At 46.9% G+C, this 27,165-nt stretch overlaps 1 protein-coding gene across 1 annotated transcript in view; it reads left to right on the forward strand.

The window, feature by feature from the left end:
• Positions 1 to 6,361: 6,361 nt before the first annotated feature.
• Lama1 (laminin subunit alpha 1) overlaps positions 6,362 to 27,165 on the forward strand; it is a 131,642-nt gene continuing 110,838 nt past the window's right edge. Inside the window, exon 1 of the mRNA XM_076549823.1 lies at positions 6,362 to 6,542. Coding sequence (XP_076405938.1) covers positions 6,458 to 6,542 — 85 coding nt within the window. The 5' untranslated portion in view covers positions 6,362 to 6,457. The remainder of the gene's footprint in view (positions 6,543 to 27,165) is intronic.

The following is a 27,165-nucleotide window of genomic DNA, read 5'->3' on the forward strand; positions in this document are numbered from 1 at the left end:
GACACAACAAATCTGAGCAGGGCAGACAGCTCCCACGGCTGCGGTCTGCTTTCGCCATCTGGTTCTGGTGGATGACCTTGGCTGCGAATTCCCTGACCAAAGCTTTGTAACTGCCTTGGTTCCTGTTTGCTTTCTAAGCCCTCTGCCCCAAGTCCTTGTGGGTTTTGATGATCCCCTTCCTCCCTGCTGCTCTGCTGCTTTTCTGAAGGACTTGGCCTGGTTCTTGAAGCCAGAGCGAATTGTTTTCATTTTGTAACTCAGAACACTACTTCATAGGTTACATTATCCTGTCACTTTAGGATTTTTTTTTAAAATTTGTATTTCACTATTTGTTTATTTATTTATTTATTTATTTATAGGTAAGACCCTGACATGTAATGTAGCTGAGGCCGTCCTGGAACTCCCCACTATAGTACCCAGGCTGGCCTCCAGCTTTTATTTCTTCTTCTCAGCCTCAGGAAGGATGGGGTTATAAGCCTGTGCACGCCACCACATCTGGCTTAATCCTGGGGCTTCTATAGCACTTGGGGACAGTTTATGTAATATGTTTAGCATAGCCTAGCATAGCCAAGACACAACGACAGCAGTGAACATTATTGTCATTTTCAGCGAATATCAAGTTCCAGGCACTGTGGGATCTGTGAGGACGGGAAAGTGAGAAGCAGCAAGTGTTTCTTATGTAACAGGAAAAACATGTCAATAAAAGCAGCAGGACACAGCCCAGCTTGCGTTTCAAAGTGTGTTGGTGACACAAAGGAGCAAGTAGCTGGCTGGGAGAATCAGAAGGGTGTCTAGAGAAGATGTTGGATTTGGTGCTTGGGGGATGAGAAGGACTTCTCAGGTGGGAAAAGGAAGAACTGAGCTCATAGACATGGAATGCAGTTGAGCTGAAAAGGGATGAGGTTGTCCAGAGTGAATGTGATCATTTTGAACAGGTATGACCTGCTGAGTTTTAGAAGTATAACATTGAATACTATGTGTGGTGGCTCACACCTTTAGTCCCAGCACCAGGGAGGCAGAGGCAAGTGGATCTCTGTGAGTTCGAGGCCAGCCTGGTCTATATAGTGAGTTCTAGGACAGCCAGGGCTACACAGTGAGACCTTGTCTCAAAAGTAAGAGGAAGGAGGAGGAGGAGGAGGAGGAGGAGGAGGAGGAGGAGGAGGAGGAGGAGGAGGAGGAGAATGAAAAATAACTGACCCATCTAAAAGTCAATAGTTAATAAATATTACACATTTTACTAGCAGGCTTCTGAGTTCTCAGTACCCCATGTTTTTCCCCCAAGATTAACTCTTGAACATATTTTATTAAAAGAATTCTGGGTATCCAGGCAACAAGCTCTGTTTCTTAGTGGTGTCCTCTTCCCAACTTTTGCCTGCCATCATCACTGGACCACAACTGGGGTGGAAGCCCCTGGACTCTCTGGTGGATTTTTGATGGCTTCTGGATAAAAGACTCTCAAAGAACCAACAGTTCTAGAATATTTGTCTTTATTAGGAATACATGGAAGCAGCCGGATGGTTTCCAAATCTCTCTTCCCAACAAGGTAGCAGACAGATTAAATTATACAATGACAAGCCAGGTTGAGCTTCTAAGCCAATATTCTGACATTTCAGGTCATTAGTACCCAGGTACACATCTAACGTGCTGCTGCTATTGCAAACTTTGGTTTTTCTGGTGAAGAGTTTTATTGTCCCAGACACCCAGCAGGCAGAGAATGTCCTGCAGAGTCCAGGGGACAATTGTTGTTTATATGTCCTTATGAACAGCTGTCTTGAACCCCATCAATTTGGCTTCCCCTTCTTTTATAAAAGGAAAACACACATCAAGTTTCCTAATGACCAGTTCCCTGCCAAATTATTATTTTTTTAATCTTCTTGCTTTTTTGATATAGCTGTTTGCTATCCTATGGTAACCTCCATTGGTAACTTAGCTTTCAGAGATGATCTTTCCTTCTTGTTCTCCTCCGGATCTCATGGCTTCCATTCATACAACTAAATAAGGAGATAGAAATTATTTTATTTTATGGAGACAGGGTCTTTACCATGTAAGAGAAGTTGGTCTTGAATTTGAGATCTTCCTGCCTCAGCCTCCTGGGTTCTGGAGGCATGCATTGCTACACCTGATAATAGTTTGTCTCTACCTGTGGCCTGCTTTCTTTAAGAACCATATGTTGCAAATCTGCCCACTTGCATTACAGATGACATCACAGTGTCCTAACACTGCCCCATGTTGCTTCCTAATCCAAGTGATTATGATTATGAGGGTGAGCTAGGAAGAACTAATTACCAAAGGCTTGCTGGATACCAGGTTCTGTGCTAGGATTTTACATTCAGTATGTTTCCCTCCCTCCTCCCCATCCCTGCCCCTCCATCCTTCTGTTGATCTTATTTTTAACCCCCCACAGCATGTTACAAATGAGATCAAAACTTAAATAATTTTATAAAGACCCATCAAGCAAATATACAAGCTGTTGTCTGTCACAAGCAGCCTGTGATTTTTTTTGTGTCACTTTTCCTATTCTTTTCTTGTGTAAACTTTGTGTTTATTTCTGATTAATACATTTTGTATACTATACTCTGGAATCTAAGATATATAAGATAAAATTATTTTTAAATTCCTTAAGGAATAATGAACCATAAGAAAGCAGATTGTCCATGACATGTCCTATGGTGGTTAATGGAAGATAGATACACAAATATTTTAAAGGTGCATCAGGACTCCATTTTGAGTGACATAAACACAAGGGAGTTAAAGAAAGAGGAAAGTTTCCTGGCTTGTGAACTTAAGGTAGGAGAAACCAAGACAGCCCTAAAGGTTAAACAAAAGTCTCAGTTAGTGATCCATTCATCAAGCCACAGAGGGTGGTGGCCAGAGAGGGAATAGGGTGGGGAACTGAGTATTCTTCTGGTAACCTCAACGCCAAGAAAGGGGAGACAACTATCAAAAAGTATGTGGGTGTGGTGAGACTATCAGACAATAGAGAATATGGGTGTGTGGTTGGACCATCCCACTGATGTCCAAGACAATGGAGAGGCTCTGCAGTATCTTGAGAAGCATTCTCTAAGAGTTACGGTCAAACACAAGGTCTCAATGGAATGCTGAGAAGGATCCTCAGTAGAAAATGCAGTCCTGGCCCAGGCAGGGCAGGAGAACCTCCTGACCCTGTGTTTGTACCTACTTTGTCCTGTTCTCTTATAAATAAATGGAACTTTATTTGAGTGCAATAAAAATTTAAGTGTAAAAATTTTTTATTTAAGGGTAAAATTGTCCAGACAGGGAAGCAAAATTAAGACAGAGTTCAAGAGGCAAAGTTGAAGGATGGTGATATAACCCCAGCACGTGGCATGCTGAAACAAGATGGATGCTCTGAGTTCAAGGCCAGCCAAAGCTACATGGCAAAGACCTAGTCTCAGGAAAAGAGAAAGGAAGGAAGGAAGGAAGGAAGGAAGGAAGGAAGGAAGGAAGGAAGGAAGGAAGGAAGGAACAACAAAACAAACAAATAAACCCCTCCAAATCAAAACAAAATAAAGCCCCAACCTCTGAGGCGAAGAAAAAGTCATGGATATTATTTTGTATATCCAGATACAGAGAAAGCTTGTTTTAAAAAAACTGCTAAAGCGAGGACTAAATATGTAAATGGAACGTAATTAAAGGAAGTGGGTCTGAATGAGTTAGAAAGAAGTGTGTCAATCATGGCTGCAACCTGGTGTAAGACTCAGCTCTTCTTTTCCTTTGAAAATGATTCCCATAGAGTAACTACCTCATTAGTTAATTAAGACTAACACACCAGGCAGTGGTGGTGCACGCCTTTGATCCCAGCACTCAGGAGGCAGAGCCAGGCGGATCTCTGTGAGTTCGAGGCCAGCCTGGTCTCCAAAGGGAGTTGGACAGGCACAAAGCTACACAGAGAAACCCTGTCTCAAAGAGAGAGAGAGAGAGAGAGAGAGAGAGAGAGAGAGAGAGAGAGAGAGAGAGAGAGAGAGAGAGAGAGACTAACACATCTGTGCTTTTCATTGAAAGATGGATCATCTGCTGGAAACACATGGTGGTTTACTTTTGCTAACTGCACAGGGAAAGCCTGGCCACTCTAGGTATAAGGCCAGGTGACCTTTATAAAAGTCTCTACAACATGCCTGGACACGGATAGTGTTTTATTTCTTGAGTAGCCTTGCAGTCCAGACAACAAGGTGGCTCTTAATGCATTTCCATCCTCCAAAAGTGGTCCGTAGCTGGGGATGGACAGGAGGCAGGGCTAGTGTCTGGTCCAAGGAGGAAGAGTTCATAGGCTCTCAGAAAAGTCAGACATTTTATTGAACTCATTTTCTGCACTGAACAGGTCAACCCACTCTCATGGGATTGGAGGTGATTTAGGTTTTTTCTTCTAAGCATAGTAAAGAGTGGAAAAATCTGTACTGTAAACTTTTATAAAACATTAGGAATTAAGATTTTTTTTTTTTACCATTCCATTTTATCCAAGTGTGTTACTGTGAAATCCTCGTTTGCTGAAACACCCCTGCTTAATTCTGAGCAGTGATAAATCATGACCTGTGACTCCTGATGCTTCCATCTGCTCCCTAGAGGTGCCGACCGACCCCTTCTTTGAAAGCACAAGCCTGAGCTCCCTGTCTGTTGCTCAAGCACAAGGTGTAATTGACCTGAAGACCCTATTTGTAGGCATTAAGGTTCGAGGAAGCTTTCTGGACCTTCTGGCCTAACATCTGGTCCTCCAACATTTCAGTGTTATGAGGTACAGGAAACTGGGCTAGATATCAGATCTGAACTCTAGCCCCAGACCTAACACAAGTGCCTAAGACAGGCCTGAACTCACTTCCTCTCTCACAGGAGAGTTGCTAACTGCCCCCTCCCTCCATAAACACATAGACAAAAGTCGCAGGAGATAACAGCTGAATGTACTTCAGGAGACCCTGTGCTTGTATCTAACGCATAAGCCTCTGCAGGCAGTTATTTCCAGTGTAGAAACAGTTGTGATGTTCTAAATGCTTAATGCTTGAATAATTACTTTTAAAAACTTAATTTGCCTAAAATAATTTCTTTAACAATTAGGCATTCATTTTAATATTTAAATAGTTAAGAACCTCCAGATTTAAAATTGAGTGATGTGGTGAGTGGCATCACTGAGCTACAGTGCATTTCTCTTCTATGTGTATGAATACGTTGCCATATGTGTATGAATATTTTGCCTGCACGTGTGTTCGCACACCACATACATGCTTACTTAGTGCCTCAGAGGTCAGAAGAGGGAGTTTAGGTCCTGGAACTGAAGTTACAGACGATCATGAGCCTGAGTTGAACTCTGACCTCTGCAAGGGCGAGAGCTCTGAGTGACCAAGGCATTTCTCCAGCCCCAGTATATCTTTTTTAGAGACGCAAACTCTACAGGCTTGTTTTGTACTTCCTTTTAACAATTAATAGCCATGTACTCTCATTAAATTTTACTCATTAAGTGGCTAAGGACCTGTGCGTAGGAATACTGGAGTTGGTAGAGGTTTCAAATTAATTTAAACAACTGACTAAAAAAAAAAAACAAATCTCCCTCTCTGAAAGAGAAAAGAGTGCTGGGATTGTGTAAGACATTATAGTATATGCTTATAGTGTGGAAATGCGCTGTGAACACTGTTGCGAGGAAACTAAATTAATTTTCTTTCTAGGATTGAATGTAGTTTTTCCAAAATCAACGTTGAGACCTGGAGTCCTCCCTTTCTTCAGTAATATAAATATACCTACTGTTAAGGTCACTTGGCGACCATCTGTGCCTTCCTTAGGCAAACAAGTTAGCAAACAAGTTACTACTCATTTTCTGAAGGAAAAAAAACCAAAACCCACCCCAAACTAAAACTTTAAGAGCTTTTTCTGCAGGCACCGGGTACCGCAAAGATGGACTGTGTCCTGATAACAGTTTTGCGGCCGGAGACTGACCAAGACTGCACAGGTCCCACAGACGGAAAAGGGTCAACAGGGCAAATACTTTCTTGGTATTTGCCCTCCAGGCCCAGGCTCAGCAGAAAGTCTCTTCTCCCTGGCTTCTCTCTCTCTACCTCCCTCCCAACTGGACCCCTGCTGCAGCAGCTCACCCCAACTGGAGTCTAGGGTCAGAGTGCCACCTGGGCGAGGCACCCTAAAGCAGGACTTGGGGAAGGCAGGGCGCCCCTTAGGGGAGGAACCCCCAGGAGGGACCTGGGCAGGGCGGGGCTCCCCCTGGAGGACAGACCCTCCGAGTGAAAGGATCCGGGCCAAGGAGGGCGCCTCCTGGGGGTGGGACCCCGGGAGGGACAGGGGCGGGGCGGGGCGGGGCGGGGCGCAGCTAGGCCGGTGGGGGTGTGTCCGAGGGGCCTGCGCACCAGGCGAGGGTCGGTCTAGGAAGCTCACACTCGCGCAGTGCCAGCGAGCGAGCGTGGTCGCAGCCTTCCCCGGGAGCGCAGGGAGCGGCACCGGCGATATGCGCGGCGGCGGCGGCAAGGGAGCCGCGCTCCTGCTGCTCCTGGCCTCAGTGCTCTGGGTCACCGTGCAGAGCCAGCAGAGAGGTGAGCCCCGCGGCCGGAACACGGGTGACCCGGGGGCTGGCGAGCGGGAGCGTGCGGGGGCCGCGGGACAAAGCGCGGCGCTCCGGGCTTGGGGTGGGCGCACGCACCCTGGCGCCGCGCGGACCTGCTGCGGGCTGCACGGGGCTGGGACACCGGCGGAGGCGGTCCCCCGGTCCCCGAGGACGGTGGCTGTTCCCGGAGCCTTCGACTTTGGTCTCCTCTGGCTCAGAGAACGGGGGAAGCAGGGGTTGGGGGTGGGGGTCCCCCGCTTTCTAGCTTCCGCGGGACCTTGAGTTCCAGCAGTGCAGTGGATGGCTAGAGTGGGGCGTCTGGGACGTGAGAAGGGCCACAGACTCCTCACCCAACACCTGAGTGGTTGTGACTGGCGGAGACCGCCCGGCTGGTTGACTGTGTGCACCACTCCTGGAATGAATGGGAACGGAGTTCTCCTGCATTCCCCTCATTGTCCTGTGCTTCAGAGAGAGACCATGGAAGGAGAAAGGCGGCCCCCTCTGGGCCACTGGCGTCCGGGGTGGTCTAGTGGGAAAAGACTGATGGAGAACGGGTCCCAAGGTCAGCGGCCCTGGACAACTGGGGCTCGCATATGGCGTCCAGGACACATATGTTCTTAAAAGCATGCTCTTTGTGCAGTCCCTCAAGTGACCAAATGGATTTCCCACGGGTGTTTACACCCCGGGGGTGGGGAGAGCGGCTAGAAAGGACGTAGAGTGTGCTCTTTCTGCACGGGACCAGTAGCTTTCTTTGCAAGGTTTGAGAACCCAACCCAAAGTGAATTTTCAGTGGGCACTGAGGGTGGGTGGTGGCGGGGTGGGGGGGGGGGATTGACTGTGCCACCCAGAGTTGTCCTCAAGCCTCTGCTTAGCTAGATGGTGACAAATGTTTGCTGAAAACATCTCAATGTATGCAACAAGTGACACCGAGTGTGTTCCCACACAGACTGCACTCTAAGAGCGCAGGTTAAAAGTAGAAGGCCGAATTCGAAATGCCCTCCTGGGAAAAATGTGTGTTTGGGCATTGTGCGGAGCTGTGAGCTATGCAGGCTGTGAGCATCCCATTCATTCATGCATTCATGATGAAAGCGTTGGACCGAGCTGGAAACACAGCTTTGAATAGCCAGGCGGCTGCTTAGCTCTGAGCGGGGGCTGGAGAGGGGAATTTACATAGTTATCTGGGAAAGAAAGGGCCAGCCTTTGGGAGGGAAGCCTTTGACTCTGAGAGTCCAACTCCTTGTCTGGGGAGTTGTTGCAAGTGACCAACTCATGGTTCCCACAGGGTGGAGAAAGCAGCTTGCCTCGGTTTATTGTTTCAAGAAATTGAAAGTCTTAGATTAAAGAAGTGCCCTGAATGTTTTCCGCTCCCCTGAGGGCTGGGCGCCTGGCCTGGGTAGTTATGAATGGTGTTTGGAGAAAGTGGACAGCGTGGAGGCTTTCCTGCTTTGAGATGCTTCAGAAAACCGCCTCAGGCAGGGCCTTTGAATCGCTCCTATCCAGTCTAGATTTGCCAATCCACACCTTTCCTAACGAGCATCCCTGGGAGTTTTGTTCCCTGTATGTGGCCTGGATGTTTGGTGAAATGGCATGACTTAGTAGTAATAAAATAATCCTGACCTACAAATCATGCATTTAATTAACTGCCTGTGGGGTGTGTGGTGTTTGTGTGTGTGTTATGTGTGGTGTGTATGTATGTGTGTGTATGTGTATGTGGTGTGTGTGTGTGTGTGTGTGTGTACTATAGCTAGCCTGGGTCTCATAATGTTGCCCTGATTGGTCTTGAATTTATGGTTCAAGTCCTTTCCCTGCCTCAGCTTTCTGAGGTGCTTGGACCATAGGTACCAACCACACCTAGTGGGGTGCTTGTAGTTTTGAACCTGGTCATGGGTCTCAAAGTATTAGATCATTCAATGTTCCTGTTGTTTCCACAGGGACTATTTGACAACTAACTGACTCTGACTGAAATGGGAACTTTAAAGTGAGTTGTCCCCTAAGTACTGGATAATAAGTGTTGTGTTTCCAGGACCGTGGATGTAGCTCATTGGTAGAGCGCTTGTCTAGCGTGCAGAAGGCTTCGGTTCAAACTCTAGCACAGCCCAAAGGAAAGCCCAAGCTGCTGTGTTTCTTAAAATAATGTGCTAAACTCATAGTTGGTTATTGCAAGTGCAGGAAAACATCTGTGAGCAGAATGTTCATTTTGGTAAGCGGTGTGTTCATTTTAGCAGGCGTACACCTACTCCATGCTGTTCTCTCGGATTTCAAAGATACTGTTTCCATTTCTGTAGCTGTGTTTCCTAAGCACAGGGCAATAAAATGCCACTGTAAGTTAGCAGGGAGGATGTGCATATTAAAACATAACTGCCTGCCCCCCACAACGCCTGTGCCATCTGTTACTCTTTCCTGTTGCCTAGACGTGATGTATAAAGCCCGTAGTTTTAGTTACTCTCCCGACCTTGAGCATACCTGCCTCCAGGGTGTGAAACAGGCATGGAGTGCCATGTGTTGTTCTTAGAATTGTGCCATTTCATGTGCTAGCACAATTGAGTGTGCATGTGATTACTTATTCCATCATAATGATGCTCGAAGCACCAGTTCATCCAGAAGGTCCTGTGGATGTTCCTTATCGTTTACAGTAACCTTACACGAAAGCGATGTAAGCCATGCCTTACACCTTCAGGTAACTAATTCTGCAGCCTCACCGCCACCAGCTGTGGTAAATCATGTACGCTTTCTGTGGTTTAGTTTTACTGTCTGTAAAATAAGAGCAGTAATAGCATCTACCTGGAAGGAATGTCCATGGTTAACTAAATAAATGTAGGAAAAGATTTCAGGAGTATACTAAATATAGCTAGGCCATGATAAACGTTATGTGTGTCATTATTATCAACGCTATTATTACTACTATTTACAGAGTTATGTAGGGAAGGCTCTTTCCAAAACTATATTGTCTCTAGACTGTTTTAAAAAAAAAAATCCAGGTCTGTGTTTGAATCAAATAGCATTGGGTTCAACTATTCAGATGTGTCATTTTGATTAGTTTTGGCAATAGTTCTGCTTCCTAACCTTGGTGAGGGTCAACCGTCCATCCTTTCTCCGTCCTCAGCACCGCTCTGATGGTTCTTTTTTCTGGAAAGACTAGCTTGAGAACAGTGGCCACCTTCCCTGTTTGGACGTCTCCCCATTTCCTTATAGTATCACTTGATGCTCCTGAGTTAGCTCTTGAGGCGGGCTCTTTCTACGGCATGCCCTTGTCTCTTCTTTTTCGTTCCTAGGCCCACCTTGTGGGCTCAGATTATGCCTCAATCCCTCACTTTGAGGATGCCCACACATGCCACCATGGTGCTGGATCACACTGGGGTAAACCCAGGAGGCTGGAACACAGCCTGGCCTGCTATCTCACAGCTGAGGGTCCTGAGCAAAGCTGTACCGGTGTCATGCTAACCAGTGCCCGTGCACACAGACTAAAGAACGCTCCGCCGGTCTGCTGTTTGGAACCCTTCCATACCTTCTGCCTCAGACTCCAGGGTTCCAAAACGCACTAAGGAATGCATAGGAAAAGGCTGGCAATGGACTTTGTCACTGTCTTTCAAGACAGCCCCTGCCTGTTAATTCTTGGCTGTCCTTCCCTGGCAGTTCCTTCTTGGAATGTTTCAATGCAAGCCATTTGTGAAAATTGTTTCTCTAATAACTGTACCGATTGTTTGCACTTAAAGCATGGATAATGGAGACACGAACAATATTCTCTTGGGCAGGTTTTAATATGTCACTTACTAACGTGTGCACTTTTAAACTGGTGCCTTTCAGCCTGTCCTTTCCAAGTAGACCTCAGACAGACAGGTGTTCTCAGGGCACTGTTTTCTAGATCTTTCAGATTTTAAAAACCGGATTGTTGCTTTCTACTACTGCTAAAGGTACTGCTTGCTGTCGTGTTCATGGGCTTCTTCTTTTCTTTCTTTTTTTTTCTTCTTTTGGACATAAGGAATTGATTGACATATATTTGAGGCTATATCTGGCACAGAGAAACATCAGCACTGCAACCCTAAGGCAGAATAACTTCATTTTTTAAAAGAAGTTATTGTTAATGAATAAAGCTAAGCCTGCATTGTGAATACTGAAATTAACTGAAGGCAACCACCGGAGAGTCTGCAAATTATACCCAAGTCGAAGCCTTTAGTTAGTCCCATTTCTCAGCAGTGTGGACATGAGCTAGATGAGCCACGGCCTCCCAAGGAAGAGAGAGAGATCTTATTTACACACTCATAAGGAATTCCTTAACCTGCTTCTTTTCTAATATAATAATACACATCCCCAGACAATGGAGTAAATCAATGTGTTGCAAAATTAACGAGCAGGAAAAAGCTGCTCCGTAGAAGTAGTTTAGTTAAGGTCATGAACTTTGGTTCTGTTGGAGCATGCCCGTCAGGTAGCTATTTCAGCAGAAAGCGCCACACGCCATCTGGGTTCATTGCTTTTTTTTTTTTTTTTGGCCTTTATACGAGGGGTGACAGTCAACGCTCAGAGCAAGTATTTAATAATAAATAACGCGGAATCCGTCCCCTTGCGTCTTTGTTTTCTCAAGGCCGGGTCAGGAGGGCTTTCTCTGGGTTAACTGGTTCCCACTCTTGCTGAGGAGGGGGAGGCTGCAGACAATGGGGGCAGTGTGGAGCGTGGTGGATAGCATTCTTGCCTTGGTTAGCACTTATCTCCAAGTGTTAGCTCAGAAATGGTGGCGGAGACGCGCCTCCACGCTATCGGGAGCATGACTGCAGTGTGTGTGCGCTTAAAAAAAAAAGTCACTCATTTGAAGTTTGAATCTCTTCATTCCAGAAGCTATCTTTGAAGTCTGATCTGTTGACTCAGCAGGCCTTCAATGCTTGTATCTCTTCTGTCTCTGGTGGCAACGTTGCTTTAGATCAGTGGCGATTTATGGACAGTGCCAGCTTCTTTCATTCCCGAAGATCTTTCCTGGATTTTTTTTCCCTGTGTTCCATAATTTCCTGCCAGAACCTTAGGAAATCCCCAGCAATAATAAAGATGTTAAAGGAGACATTTAAATGTAATAGATCATTTTTAGCTAAAAAAAAAAAAAAAAAAAAAGAAGAGCATTTAGGGCCATTGATGTGTCTCAGCAGGTAAAGTGCATGCTGCCAAGGCTCATGACTGGGGTTGGATCCTTGGGACTCCATGGTTGAGGGAGAGAACCAACATCAGTACGTTGCCCTCTAACCTCAACATGTGTGCTGTGACATGTACGTGTCTGTACACAAGCATGCCCACACATACAAATATAACCACAGTGCTGGTGGTAATAGATCACCCATTAAATACCTTCTACCCATTTGGTGAAGATAGACTTTTACTCATAAAAGGTGATGACTTACCCTCTCAAGCACAGGAGAAGGAATTCTTTCTTCTAAGAATGGCTCCCTCCCTGATTTCTAGACATTCGTGTATTTTTTTTCCCCCTATTACTTTGGTTGTACCATCCTCTCCTGGTTGGTTGGTTGGTTGGTTTTCTTTTATACCATTTACCCAGCTCATTTCTCTGAAAAGTTTTATTTCTTTTTTCTTTAAAACCTCTCTCTCCTCCCCCTGCCCATTTGTTTCCATTGCAAATAGCCATGGAATTTGGCTACCTGGATTATCAGCCAGGTGATCTAGTGTCAGGCCACGGTCAGACTAATCCTGCTAAAATAACTACACTGTCATGGTATGCTCCTGTCCTCTTCCTTTGTTTGTTTTGTTTCGTTTTTCAGGACAGGGTTTCTCTGTGTAGCTCTAGCTGTCTTGGAACTCACTCTGTAGACCAGACTGGGTCTCAGACTCAGAGATCTGCCTGTCTCTGCCTCCTGAGTGCTGTGATTAAAGGCATGCGCCATCACCTCCCAGCATCCTTTGCCTCTTGAGGTTCCTTCTTTTGCCTCCCTACCATGGTCTGCCATAAATCCATCCAAATTCAGGCACACAGCCTGCAGCTGGCTGCCCGAGGGACGCCTTGCTGTTACAGCCTGTGCCTGCTGCCTTATTTCTAAATATGTGCTGGATTCTGTATTGTATCAGGGTTCCCACACAGTTGCAGTTGCTCTCTGGGCCACTTCTGGGTGGTTTTCTCAGGATGCCATTAGTCAGAGTCAAAAAGAAAGGATGTTTCTCTGCATTTCTTAGTACACCCGGAAAATCGGAGCCCTGGCTCTAGGACCTGGGTCAGTGGAAGTGGGTGACAGTTAACACCCACTTGAACCACGGCGTGCAGACAAAGAGTTAGCTGATCAGAGGCACTTCATAAATGATGCGTTTTGTTAGATGTCTCCCAGGTTCTTAGTGCTTATGAGGGGGAAGAGCAATGTGAAGTGACTGCACCTGGAAGACAGGTGTTAGCCTCAGTACACACAGTGAGCGGATTCCGGTTGTTGCCTTGGGATGAAATACACTTGTGTGGAACTTAGCTCTGATTCAAGTTCAGATGGACCTTCCCTGAACCATTCTCCAGAGGAAACAGGCCTGGCCACCACGGCAAGTGACTCTGATGATGGTGACGCTTGAAGTCCCCAGTGCTGAACAATCATGCTTGTTATTATCATCTTGTGGATGAGCCTGGAGTTTCAAGGCCAACAAGGAGAACAGGGTCCTCTCCAACTGTTGGTCAAACTCCGAGTTCACGTGATTTTTGAAATCCCGTAGTTGAGACCAGTCACTCGTCATATGGGGAATGGATGAGATTCGGCATACATTCCAAGGGGAGGGGTGCTCACTGCGGAGTCTCACACGTGGGACCTGAAAAGAATTCTGCTCTTAAACGAAACAGAAGCGAACAAAACTCAAGCTTCAAAGCCATATCATCTAGCAATCTACTCAAGGGTGTGGAGTCATTTAAAGCTACATACATCTCCAGAGGTGGCAAGTAAAACCCACCCCTGCTCCTAGATGGCACACTCAGCCCTCACCCCTGACCCCCCCCCCCATAGCATCCTAGACTTCCTGCTGCCCAGTAGATGGGAGCCAGAATCTGTGGTTCAAAGTCCTTATCCATTTTGGCATTCGGAGGCACCAGACTTTTCCCATCCATCCTCCACTTTACCCTTGAGAGTTTCCAGTCTTAATATTTGTTCCCAGAGCCATCTCTGCCCCTGGGCTGATTTTCTGTGTCTCAGGTAGACTTGGGTAGAACTCTTTGCCTGATCCTGAAAACCCCTAATCTATTCCTTCATCTCTTTTACTCCAAACCTCTAATTCAGTAGCATTTCTTTGCTATTGAAGGAAATGTTTCTCTAACTCATTACCGCTCTGCCCCAGGCTTTAATGGAAGTCGGGTGCTCAGTCTCAAAGGTTAGAGTGGAGGGAACTGGAGATGTTTGTTTCAAGGGATATGCTTTTGGAAATTCCTTCTACTTTTCCTTAAGGCATTAGCAGGTTGTTGCTAGGTCTTGTGTTTTGGAACTGGCTCCTGCATTTGGTCTATGCTGGTCTTGAGTTTCTGAGCTGAAGTGATCCCCCTGCCTCAGCTTCCTGAGGAGGCAGGACTGCAGGTATAAGACTTAATACCTTCCCCAGGAGAGGAACAGCATTCCGTATGGGGTTGCTGCCATTTCTATCCAGGTGGCTTTGTTTCTGTTCTGTGTCTTACTCCTTCAAATCCATGTCTGTGCATAGAGGGCATGCTGGAACTGTGTAACGTGGCACATCTTGGAGGCTCTGTGTCCTGGCTAGTTTTATGTCAACTTGACACAAGCTGGAGTCATCTGTAAGGAGGGAATCAATTAGGGATAAATGGGGGAGGGTGCAGCTCATTATGGTGGTCCTGGGTTCTATAAGAAAGAAGGCTGAGCAAGCCATGGGGAGCAAGCCAGTAAGCAGCACCCCTCCATGGCCTCTGCATCAGTTCCTGCCTCCAGGATCCTGCCCGGTTTGAGTTCCTGTCCTGACTCCCTTCAGTGATGAACAGTGATGTGGATGTGTAAGCCAAATAAACCCTTCCCTTCCCACCTTGCTTTGGTCATGGTGTTTCATCACAGCAGTAGACTCTAAGACACTCTGCTCCCTGGCTGCCTTCCTTGCTGTGAATCGAGAGCTATAAGGGCATTTCTTATGTCCTCATTGGATTTGCTTTCCAGCCTGAGAAACTCAAAGGTGTATGCTTGCAAAGGGATTGTCCCTTCAATGTAATTCTCAAGGAAGGAGTTGAAGGTCTGAAGTCCTGTGGGAGGCTAGCTCCCACCTTTTCCAGGGTTCCTTTGAGGAGGAGAGAGAGATAAGAAAATATTAGATAGAAAGATAGTGAAGAGGAGAAAGACAGAAACACAGAATCGCTTCGGGAGGACCTGGATCAAAACCCAATGGCCCCTTCTGTCTCTTCAAAAGGGCTTTTTATAACGCCAAGGGGCGGGGCAAAAGACCTCCCCCTTGCTAGATCAAAGCACATCGCAAGCCAAGTGTAGACCCTTCCAAACACTTAGTAACCATGCCCATGGTCAAATCATCGCCTTATACAGCCCTGCTGGGTAAAGCAAGCTTAGATTCTCAGATCTTGAGTAAATTCTCACTAGGAAACCACTCTGGGTCTCTACAGAGTCCCAGCTGGACCTGCAATTCAGGTTTTATAGCAGGTACCACCGTTGGCCTGTAGGCTACACCCCTGGTCCCTGTTTCCTTTCTTCTTGGGAGAACTCAGAGCTTCCCTGCCTGCTTGGCTTTCTGGGTACCAGGAGAGCATTTTTGGACAGTTTTACAAGCTCTCCCCTTCAGGTCCCATGTAAGACTTTAAAACCACAGACCCCCAGGTCCTAACCCCGGGGATTATAATGTGTTTGGTCTGAGATGGAACCTAGTCGTTTGCATTGAAAAGATGCCCCCTGGGTGATTGGCCTGTGCAGCCAGGATGAAAAACCGCCCAGTGAACTTGCTGTGTGGCAAATGCAATAGCACGGGACAGACTGCTGGACCTGTAGAAACCTTTTGCTTGTTGGCGGGGTGAATGTGTCTCTGTGCTGTCTTTGGACCCTCCTGTGGTGTGTTTTTTGTCTCTCATGTGTTTAGGCAAGCACAATCCCAGTTTGGCTTTACTGGCTCAGCAAGGTCCTTATTCGACAAGTACTTCCCATCAAGTCCTTAGGGTCCCTCGTGTTCTGGGATAAGATCTGGGGGCGTTGGACAAGAAGACTGATTGATTGACTTTACAGAATTTAGTAAATACATTCTGTATTCAAGTTCTTTTCTGTCCTCTGTCCCTCTCTTCCTGTCATCTTTAAGTGAGCCACGAAATCCGTGGGCCCTTCTCTCTGGGATCCTAGCCACCTCTTCTCTCCTGGGACCAGCCTGCCGATTGCCCCCTGTACCTTATGGAGTTGGGTGACTTCAGGGTCCAGCTGTTCTCAATCACCTTCTTGGATATTGTCTTCGGTGGGGGATTGATTCATCTCATTTCCTTTTCTGGCTTCCATCAGAAGTTTTCCATTCATTAATATCTGATCGATTGCTGTCCCTCCTAAGTCCGTCCAATGCGATCTATACCCGTGTTGTTCCACATCTGCAGTGCACCCAAACCCCACCTGTTCCTATACTGACCTTGCAGCCAGCTCCCTGCGTGCATTCTCTGCCTCAGGTGCGTGATAAGGGAGTGAAATGGCTGCTCCAGACAGACAGACAGACAGGCAGAGCCTGGAGTGGGGTCCACCTGGAGTGGAAGGATAGCCCTGCTGTGAGCGCTGGGCTGGGTCTAAGGCAACCTCTAAGACAGTTTGCAAAATCCCCCAGGAAGCGGTTGACACCTGACATTCCTGAAGAGTGACTGCAGATGGTCATGCCTTTCCAGCCCTGTTGAGTGGCTTGCTACTGTCTACTGAGTGGGGCTTACAGGACTCTCGGCTATGACCCGTCTAACCTCCCATGGCTAACTATTACTTATCCTGTAGAGCTACGGTTCCCAGCTCTGTGAACCTTGACGGGCTTTCCTAACACAGTAGAAGTCCTTTCATTTCCACCCGGGACACCGACTTATTCCAGAGTGCCAGCTGCTCCTCTTCCTCCTTCTCTGGCAGCTTTTGTAATCGTCTCTTCATTTGCTTGGGTTTTGGCTTATAGTTCGAATAGCTCACCCAGCACCTGGCAGGGTCAGGTCTGTAGTGACTGATGGATGAGTGACTGTCCCAGTGCAGACAAACAGCAGGGGCTTGAGAGGAGTGTGAGGGCCAGCAGGCAGAAATCCAGGCAGATAACATGTTTGGGATCAGGAGAATCAGTGATAAAGGACCAGAGCGATAATCTCCCGAAAAGATCAGGCTAGCCTGGGAAGGCTGGAACCTCTGTGAGTCACCCGGACAGGCCTTGGGAAGAGAACAAGGGAGAATTTGGAAGACAGGACTCAAGGATGACCAAGCATTTTGGGGACCCAGGCCTCAGTTCACAATCTAGAACAGCACACAGGAATGGAGACTGTCCAGCAGGAGAAATACCTTCCGAAATGCTTTGGCTTAGAGCAGGGTCCTAAGAACTCTCAGGCCAGCCGGGTAGCCAACTTCAAGATCTCCATTCAAACAATGAGTCTCTGCCTTAGAAAAAAACATAAGGCGTGAAAGGATTGAGGAAGACACCCAATGGAACCTTTGTACATCTGACATGTACGCATGCACATGGACGCACACACATAGTCCACAACACTTCTTGCCTTCCGAGGGTGTTGTTGAACACATTGCTATCATTCATCAGTCTTATTAAAGCTGCCGGCCACTGGGTCCTCCTCCACACCGGGGAACACTGAGATGGCAGTCCCAGGGATGGTGCTGGTGGAGTCTGCTAGCCTGTCTGGCAGACTTGGTGACCGTGTCCACTACAGCAGCCTCCTCGCTCCCAGCTTTGATGACACCCACAGTAACTGTCTGTCTTCCCATCAGAACGGCCAGACAACCCGAAGAAGGATAGTGACAGGCACGCTCAATCCAGAGCACCCACCAAGAACCACATCACCATGTCAATACTGCCATGTTGTAAGAAGTCAGGGCCGTTTGCAGCTTACCAGAGTGATGGTCAATACAAAACAATGTGGAAGGAACACACCGAGAATCCATGTGCCGTTCTTGAGCAGGGGACAGGCTAGTCTTCCTTGTGCGGGTCTGGGAGAAGGAGGGTATGCTGAAAGATTCCAGTTGTGCTCTAGGGAATCTCCTTCCAATCTGGAATACAGTCAGCATTTGCTGTGTGCTTCAGACCTGGCACTGGTTGACTAGCTTGTTGGCATTTGCTGACTTGCTCTATTTTTATCTAAAGTTGAAGTCTTTAGGGAACACACCTGCCTGGCTTTAGGACTTTGTTTAAGTGGAGGGACATCTGTTCCCGCCACTTAAACGACTCTATACAGTATCAAAAATAGTAAAGATTATAAGCAATCCTTTAGCGTGAGTGAGTGAGTGTGCATGCCCAGGGGTGCCTGTTCTTGTGAGGGAGCCTGTGGCAGGATCTCTCATCGATCTGGAGCTCACAAAGTAGAATAAAGAGGTTGTCTACTGAGTTCCTGCAAGTCACCTGTCTCTACCTCCCGGCAGTGGGATTACAAGCATGTGTCACCTGCTGGCTTTTTAATTTGGGTTCTGGACATTGAACACAGGCCTTTGTGCTGGCAAAGCGAGCACACTTTAGTAAACACACTGACTAGGCTATCTCCTCAGGCCCCTTGGAATTTTTGTTGTACTTTTTTTCTTTTTTAAAAGTATTTTCCCCTTTTAAATAAAATAGCCTCATGCAGTGGAGAGCTAAGTTGTCTGGTCTGTCCTTGTCACGTTTTGTGCAGTCTAGCTGTCTGTCATGTGTTCCTTTGGAGACCCAAACTCCAGGTTAACCCACCTGAGAGCTCTCTGTTGGCGGCTTTTGCACAGATCATGTGGCCTGTGCTTTCTGTCTCTCCCCACCCTAGGTCAAGCCAGTGTCCCCAGCAGTGTCTCAGCGGGCTTCTGTGCCCGGCTGTGCATCCTGGGCCAGCTCCGGATGGAGGGCCATTCTCTTCAGTGAGTCCTTACCAGAAACGCTAGCGGCATCTCTAGAAGAAAAGCTTCCCCAGTTGATGTCTGGAGTTCCGAGATGCCTGTAATGTGACTCAGCTGCATAATGAGTGGGGAGCACTCCTGGTCCCTTTCCTCCATCTCAGACAGGTGTCCCTTCTGTGATATGTTAGCTGATACAGATGCCTTGATTACCATGGATTCCTTGATGAGGATCCTGCCAGTTTCATGTGACAAGTGGCCATTGCAGAGACGCTTACTCCAAACCAAAGGGATGCTGCTTATCAGGGCAGATGACCAGGTGCCTAGGGAAAATTAGCCTGAGGACAAGTCACAGTGATCTGTGTCTAGCTATGGGTCTAATGTTAACCTTTCTGTAACTTGAACTGCCCTCCCCCAACACACACACGCGCAAGGTCTCAGCTTCATCCCATTTTTTTTTTAAATAATTCTATTTATGGTACCTGTTAATGTTAACATTTAGCAGGGTTTTCACTGTGTGAGTCAAACCTCAGTTTGAGTCTTTGTCAGCCTGATGAAGTGAAGAGCTGCTGAGAATTTCAGTGTCAGAGAACATAGGTGCACAGGTCAGGGCACCCAGGTGCACAGGTCAGAGCACCCAGGTGCACAGGTCAGAGCACCCAGGTGCACAGGTCAGAGCACCCAGGTGTACAGGTCGAGGCATGCAGGTACACATGTCAGAGCATACAGGTGCACAGGTCAGGGCATGCAGGTGCACAGGTCAGAGCACCCAGGTGCACAGGTCAGGGCACCCAGGTGCATAGGTCAGAGCATGCAAGTGCACAGGTCAGAGCACCCAGGTGCACAGGTCAGGGCACCCATGTGCACAGGTCAGGGCACCCAGGTGCACAGGTCAGAGCACCCAGGTACACAGGTCAGGGCACCCAGGTGCACAGGTCAGGGCATGCAAGTGCACAGGTCAGAGCACCCAGGTGCACAGGTCAGGGCACCCAGGTGCACAGGTCAGAGCATGCAAGTGTACAGGCCAGAGCACCCAGGTGCACATGTCAGAACACCCAGGTGCACAGATCAGAGCATATAGATGAACAGTTCAGAGCATGCAGGGACACAGGTCAGAGCACCCAGGTGTACAGGTCAGGTCATTCAGGTGCACAGGTCAGGGCACCCAGGTACACAGTTCAGAGCACCCAGGTGTACAGGTCGAGGCATGCAGGTACACATGTCAGAGCATGCAGGTACATAGGTCAGGGCACCCAGGTGCACAGGTCAAGGAAGCGCTGATGAGCTTCCCTGAACCTTGGGTCCTGTACCTAGAAAGGAAGAGTTATGTTCTCTTGGAGGAAACAAGGCCATATCTATTCAGGGTTCCCACCAGAGAGTTGGAGAAACACTTGGAGATGGGGGTCTCGATGATCATCAGAAAGGGGAAAAGTCCTGAGTGGGGAGAGTGAATTTGAAACATATACTTAATTTTTAATTAATTTAGCATGTGCCTGTGTATGTATATGCATACATGTGCATGTGGGCAGGTGCGTATGTGGAGGTTTGAGTATATCTTGTGGCAATCAGCTCTCTTCTTTCACTGTGTGAGAGTCTTGTGAAATTTGATCATCTGGCCTGGTGGCAAGTGCCTTTATCCACGGAGCCATTCCCCAGTCCCTAACAAGCACACTTTAAACTTCAAGGTGTATTCACAGTTCCAACTGTATACCATATGTAGTGTTTGGTAAAGCAGGAAATTTAAATATGAGAAGATGTGTATATAGAAAAGGTTGCCGTGCATAAACATGGTTTATGAGAGTAATCTATTAATGTGGTCAGCACGGAGTTTTGATTCCTGTATTACTGAACTACAGAAATCAAGTGAGGTTTCCTTGCCTTATTATCATAATGAAAATGTAAGGGTTCATGGCTATCGCTCCGTCGGTACAGAGTACTCAGCATAGGCGAAGCCCCTGGGCCCATCCCCAGTACCGCAGAACCAGGTAGTGTGGCACACTCAACTGCCGTCCTACCACTTGGGGGAGGGGGAAGTAGGGGGACCAGAAGGCTCTTCAGCTACAGAGGAAGCCACAGCCTGGGGTTTATGAAACCTCAAAGCCCACCCCCAGTGACATACTTCCTTCTAATCCTTCTATGCCCTGGTGACTAAGTAATCACATGTATATGCGGCTATGGGGACATTCTCATCCAAGCTGCCACGCTGACCGTGTGAATATCTGCATGTACACACGTGTGTGCAGGTGTATGTATTTGTGTGTGGCACGTGGAGGCCAGAGGTCTATGGTGGGTACCCTCCTCCATCCTGCTTCCTATTATTTTTTGAGACAGAGACAGACAGACAGAACACCAGGCACCCTCAGGAACACTGCTCTGGCAGTGGCCCTTAATACCATCCCTGCCCCATTCCATTCCATGCAGACAGAGTCCTCACCCCGCCTTTGCCCCCCTACAGCCTTTTGAAAGCTTTTTGCCTCCTTCTGTCTCCGAGATCCAAACCCTCCATGCAGCAGAAATTCAAGGTCTCAGGGCACCCAAGGGACAGCTTAGCAATTTCTACAAAACTGCCAGTCAGGGAATTATGGCAGCAGTTGGATTCAGTCGATAGACCATTTTCACTGCTTAGCAATACTGAGTCTATCTTTCTATAAATCACACATTTCTCTTTGTTCATCACAATCTTTAATTCCTTTCACAAAGTTGATGTCTTTTCTGGTGTATTGGTATTGAATTTATTGCAGGGGTGTGTGTGTGTGTGTGTGTGTGTGTGTGTGTGTGTGTGTGTGTGTGTGTGTGTGTGTGTGTGTGTATGTTTTGATACAAATGTGTGGCAGATGCCTGGCTACAACTATGAATGCTTTGTGTGGAGAAGGCTGAGTCCCCTAACAGATTATCAGCGGTCTCTTATTATAGAACAGTCTTTGTTTTGGAACCTTTAACATTTTTCTTTCCTAACAATAAGCTACAGATCTTTGTTTTCATGAAATCTCTGTAGTTCTCCCAAAGACAGTTGCTCAAGGTCTCTCAGATTAGAATGCAAAGTAGGTGTCTGGAGTTCTGGTTAAACAGTTCCTAGACTGCTGAAGGAGGCAAGATCTTGTTGATCACTCTGGTGATGTTTATGCCAAGCTTGGCAAGATTGGCTCGACTCAGTGTCAGAGCTGGAGGAAGACCCACAAGGTCCCGTCCTGTAAACTCTAAGCATCATCCCCAGGGAGCTGGTTAGACACAGAGCTTGGTGGCCCCAGTTCGACCCACTGATTCAGCAAGATTCCCAAGTGACGTGAGGATAATAGAGCTGAGACTTCACGTTAGTCCCCCGTTCTGTGCACTCTGCACACCCCTTGGTCACAGCTGCTGTGTTTATGGCTGGGGAGGAGGCTGTTCTTCATGGTGCCATCCTCGTTTGTGAAAAGAAACCTTATCCACGCGGGATGTGTTTCAAGTCTCTTTAGGGGATTGCCTGAAACTGAATTAACACCCAAGCCTGTATATACTGTTTCTCCTCTGCACACATGCTGTAGTAAGTTTAATTTATAAAATAGGTATGGCAAGAGATGAACAGTAGCCAATGCTAAAATAGAACGGAGCAGCATAGTGCAGATTTATAGTGGAGTAGCGAGGGAATGTGAGATCAAGAGCTGGAGACGGGGTCAGTTCCTGTAATATATGTGGTCGGGCGACAGCTTTGACAGCTCTGTGTTAGAGCACAATGCCTTTGGAACTGAGAAAACAACACTGTGGAGGCTGGTGGGAATGACACCCGGGTCTTCCAACTCTTCAAACCTTTGACTGGCGCATCTGCCTCCCTTCGTAGGTCTGTGTGCCGCTGACAGCCATCTCAGAACGTTTTCCAGTTTGTAAAGCATGCGCTAGATTAAAAGTAGTGCTAAACCAGTGGGTCCAGGTACCTTGGGGGCAAACATGGATCGTGTTTAAGTGTGACCCCATCAGTCACTGTGGTCCACGGACCCTGGGGAGGAGACTCCTCCACTGAAGCTGTCATCAGGTGCATGCAGAGTCACAGACATTGAGGACACAGTGCAAAATGAGTCAGGGTGAGGCTGCTTGAAATGATTAAAAATGCCAAGGCTGTTTAGGCAGAGCTCTACACCAAGGGCAGATGTGCACGTGACCCCTTCAGAAGGCCACCCTCAGCACATGCCTGGGATAAACATCAGGGTTATTAACAATTTAAAATCATAACATGAGTGCAGAAATAGGAAAAGAACTAGAAAAAAATCAAGACCCCAAGGGGCCATTATAAAGGTTCATAGAAATGTTTAGGCTAGTTACAAATGATGAATTATTTGTGCACAGTGGCTGAGGCCTCTAATCCAGTTCCTGGGAAGCCGAGGTGGGAAGAGTTTGAGTTTGGACCCAACCCTGGCTACAAAGCATGACCCTGCCTTGAAAGAAAGAACTTGAATTAGTTTTAAAGTAAACAAGTGAGATAGATTTGTGAATATAAATGATTCACTTTAGTCCATATTTAACTCCAAGGTCCCCTTTGCTCTGACTTTCAAGTCAACCTCTTTCCTCTAAGGATTTGGAAGGTGGGCTTCCCTGGTCAGTGGTCAGGATGTGAAGTTTGAAATGTGTGACAATGTGTTTTTTGTGAAGTAATGATTGGGATTGGGTAGAATGTTGCAATTGCTGCCCTTGGCACATCATGATGAATGGATTGCGCGTGCGTGCGTGCGTGTGTGCGTGTGTGTGTGTGTGTGTGTGTGTGTGTGTGTGTGTGTGTGTGTGTTTCTCTGCAACCAAACTTAACTGCTGAGCCCAAACCTTCAATATGACCAAATATTATTCATCATATACCATGGGGGCTGGGGAAACGGCTCAGTAAATCATTTGTAAGCACGGAGGTCTGAGCTTGGTTCCTCAGTACTCACATGATACCAGGTTCTGTAGCATGTCTGTGATCCCAGCGTTCTGATGGTGAGATGGAAAGAGAGGATGCCTGAGGCTTCCATGGCAACTAGCCTGCTGTACATAGAGGCTAGCCTGCTGTACATAGAGTACAAGAGAGTGTGTTAGCCAAGGTGAAGAATAAGAACTGACACCCAAGGGTGTCCTCTGACCTCCACACCTGCACCATAGTGTGCATGTGCCTGTACACACACACACACACACACACACACACACACACACACACACACACCTGTAGTGACAGAGATACCCACATATACACACAGGTACACATACTTGCACACACACATGCACGCACACACATGTGAGCACATTCGAGCACACATCATATGCATGCACACACGTATACACAGATGAAACCAATTTTAAAAGTGAAGTACCATGAGGGGGCCCAGGCATGTACATGTACCACTGAACATTGTCTCCTACAGACAACATTTGTGCCTTATTTGTGCCTAACTTGGGTTTTTTTTTTGTTTGTTTGTTTTACCATTTGTTTATCAACAGTAGAAATCTGACTTTGTCAAGGACACCTTGAAAGCATTGCTATGGAAACGGGCTTTGTGCAAAGCCCTCCTACTGCCTTTTGCTTGACACCCACTCTTGTTTCCGAGATCAAACTTCTTTTCATCACCCCAAAGGGAGAAAGCAGTCAGCTGTGCTGAGCATGCTCTCCCGGGACACTGGCCTGGACTTTCCCTTGCCATGTGGGTCTCTGTTTCCTCTCCTTCCCTCCATTTCCCCTTCCTCTTCCTCACTCTTCACTTCCTTCTCTGTCTCCTTATCCTCCCTTTCCCGTCTTTTTTCTCATCCTCTCTCATCTCCCACGCTCCCTTTCTTTTCTTTTCTCCCTCTTTTTGTCTCTGTCTAGCTTTCGTCCACCATTTCTCTGCCTCCCCACCCTCCTCTTTCTTTTTCTTTCTTCCTTTCTCTCTCTCTCTCTCTCTCTCTCTCTCTCTCTCTCTCTCTCTCTCTCTCTCTCTCTTTCTTTCTTTCTTTCTTTTTTTTCTGTTTTTCCTGTTCTACGCTGCAGTGGATCCTGGTGCTCACCCCATGCTCTCCCTGGAATACCTCAGACCTTTTCTTTTACTGAAATCATCAATGATTAAATTTCTTTCCTTCTGAAAAACAAGCATGTGCTTTTGGAAGAGGAAAGAGAAGGCAGAGGACTTTTCTCTTTCTGGTGGCTGAAAGGTTCTGGCCCTAAAGGTGATGCAGGTCACCTTTGTTTAAAGGGGGAAAAAAGCACTCCTCAGTGTGGGCTGTTTCTTTACTTGAGTAATAAAATAACTAACTGGTAACTTTTGGATAGTTGTCCTTGGAAGTAAATGCCCCCTGATTTCCATTAAACAAACAATACTTTCATGTTTATTTAAATCGCAGCTTTGATGTTTAGTGTTTAAACATGCGAAATACTGGTCTTTGATATACAAAGCAAGCTCATTTGGTAGCAATTTAAGTAATTTTTACTTTATGACAAACACAGTTATGGCCATTTAACCACAGGGCGGCATTCTGGGAAGGGCACCGCAGGCAGCCTCATCCTGGGGCACAGCATGGCTGATGCTTACACAGGCTTTCATGGGACATGTCAGCCACTGCACAGGCCTGTTGTCACAGTCAAGAGACACACAGTAAACAGGAGTGAGGCTGTGTGAGGCTGTTGCTGGTGTAACCGTGGTGCACTGTTTCCTAGGGAGGCTTATGTTCAAGAAGCAGAGGCTGAGCATTCTAAGGTAAATGGTGGTAAAAATGTATAGTGGATGGAATTATGAAGATGTGAATGGGCAGTGGTCATTATGATTGTAGCTGAAGTTTTCCTGTGTCCCGCCCAGTCCTGCAGCTGCTCAGACCCAAATAAACATACAGAGGCTTATATTATTTATAAACTGTATGGCCATTTGCTCAGGCTTAGTACTGACTAACTCGTACACTTAAATTAACCCATATTTCTTAGCTATGTTTAGCCACGTGGCTTGGTACCTTTTCTCAGTTCTGCTTTGTCATCTTGCTTCCTCTGTGTCTGCCTGGTGACTCCTGACTCAGCCTTCCTCTTCCCAGAATTCTCCTAGTCTGCTTGTCCCACCTATACTTCCTGTCTGGCTACTGGTCAATCAATTTTTTTTTTTTTTAATTTGTCAGCCAATCGGAGTACCACATATTCACAGCGTACAGAAAGACATCCCACAGCATACGATGACTGTCCAGCAAGTGCTGTGCTCAACTGTTGGTGTGGTACGTTCGCTTATGTCAGCATCACCATAAACACAGGCACAGTGTGTTGTGTTGTGAGAGACTAAGTGATTGGAAGCTTTGAGGCCCATTATAGATTTTTCAGTGTGGTTCTAGGGACAGGACGCAGGGCCTTGTACTTCCAAGCAACCCCTCTACCACTGAATGTACCCAGCCCTTTCTTGTGTATGTGACGTGGTCAATCTCCCTGTGTAGCCCAGGACACCCCTGCTTCAGTCTCTAGAGTGCTGAGATTGCACCAGTGCACCCCCATACCCAGTTTCCAATGCAGTTTATGGTGTCACCAGCTCTCAGGTGGCTCCTGTTGCTGTAAATGTTATTCTAATGCACATAGCCGCATTGGGAAGAGATCTTCTACAGACGAGATACTTATGCTAAGACAAACATTGCTCGTATCTCATAGGGAAGGAACAGAGGAATTAAAAGTGCATATTATGGTGAGCTTCTGCCTGACATGGGTCATTCAGATGAACGATGAGGCCCCCTCTGAATGTGTGTAGGATGCCTGGAGTGGGAAAGCAGAGTTTCATTGGCAGTAATTTTGTTTCATCATGGCAAAAGTTAGTCTCAGACTCATTCCTTGGCCACTAATTGGTCAATTTCATTCTTGGTCACTTTGCTATTAAAAAAAAAACCAAGACAAAAATTCCATACCAGCAGTTATATATTTGCTTATTAAGACTCATTCTGCACTGGGACTGGAAGGATGGCTCAGTTAATAAAGTGCTTGCTGGGTGGTAAGTATGAGGGCCCGAGTTCAGATCCCTAGCAACCACACAAAAGTAAGGTAGGGTTTGGTGCCTGCCTGTAACTCTGTACTGATGGGCAGGGTGGAAATGGACAGGCTAGCCCATATCACTAAACCAGTGAGCTCCAGGCTCAGTGAGAAATACGGTCTTAAAACTGAGGAATGTCAACCTTTGCTTGCATGTGTACACCCCCCCCCCACACACACATATTTATGCATACACACACACACACACACACACACACACACACACACACACACACAAACCCTTATTCTGATCCATCACTGTTTCTTACCACACAGGTGTGTGTATGTGTGTGTGTATGTGTGTGTGTGTGTGTGTGTGTGTGTGTGTGTGTTTGCGTCAGCGTGTTGGTTACACACATATAAAATAATGGATCCTATCTCTTGCTTGAGTGTGCTTCCAGAATAAATTGAGGAGTAACAGCGCTTGCGTTATGTCACTCCTGATAATACCCTGTGGAGCTCAGTTGGAAGCGGGAAGGAACAGCGCACGCACGTGGGGCACAGAGCAAGTGGCATTGATTCAATGTTTCTCCCACAGCAGCCAGTGAGCCTGTCTGACTCCAGTGTGGCTGTGCGGCACAAGGCATATGGTTTTGTCACACCTCCTTTGGTCCTTTTAGTTTCATTTATTCATTTTTTTTAATTTTTATTTTTTATTATTTTTGAGACAGGGTTTCCCT

The sequence above is a fragment of the Peromyscus maniculatus genome, chromosome 13 (assembly GCF_049852395.1).
Source record: "Peromyscus maniculatus bairdii isolate BWxNUB_F1_BW_parent chromosome 13, HU_Pman_BW_mat_3.1, whole genome shotgun sequence".
Taxonomy (NCBI): domain Eukaryota; kingdom Metazoa; phylum Chordata; class Mammalia; order Rodentia; family Cricetidae; genus Peromyscus; species Peromyscus maniculatus.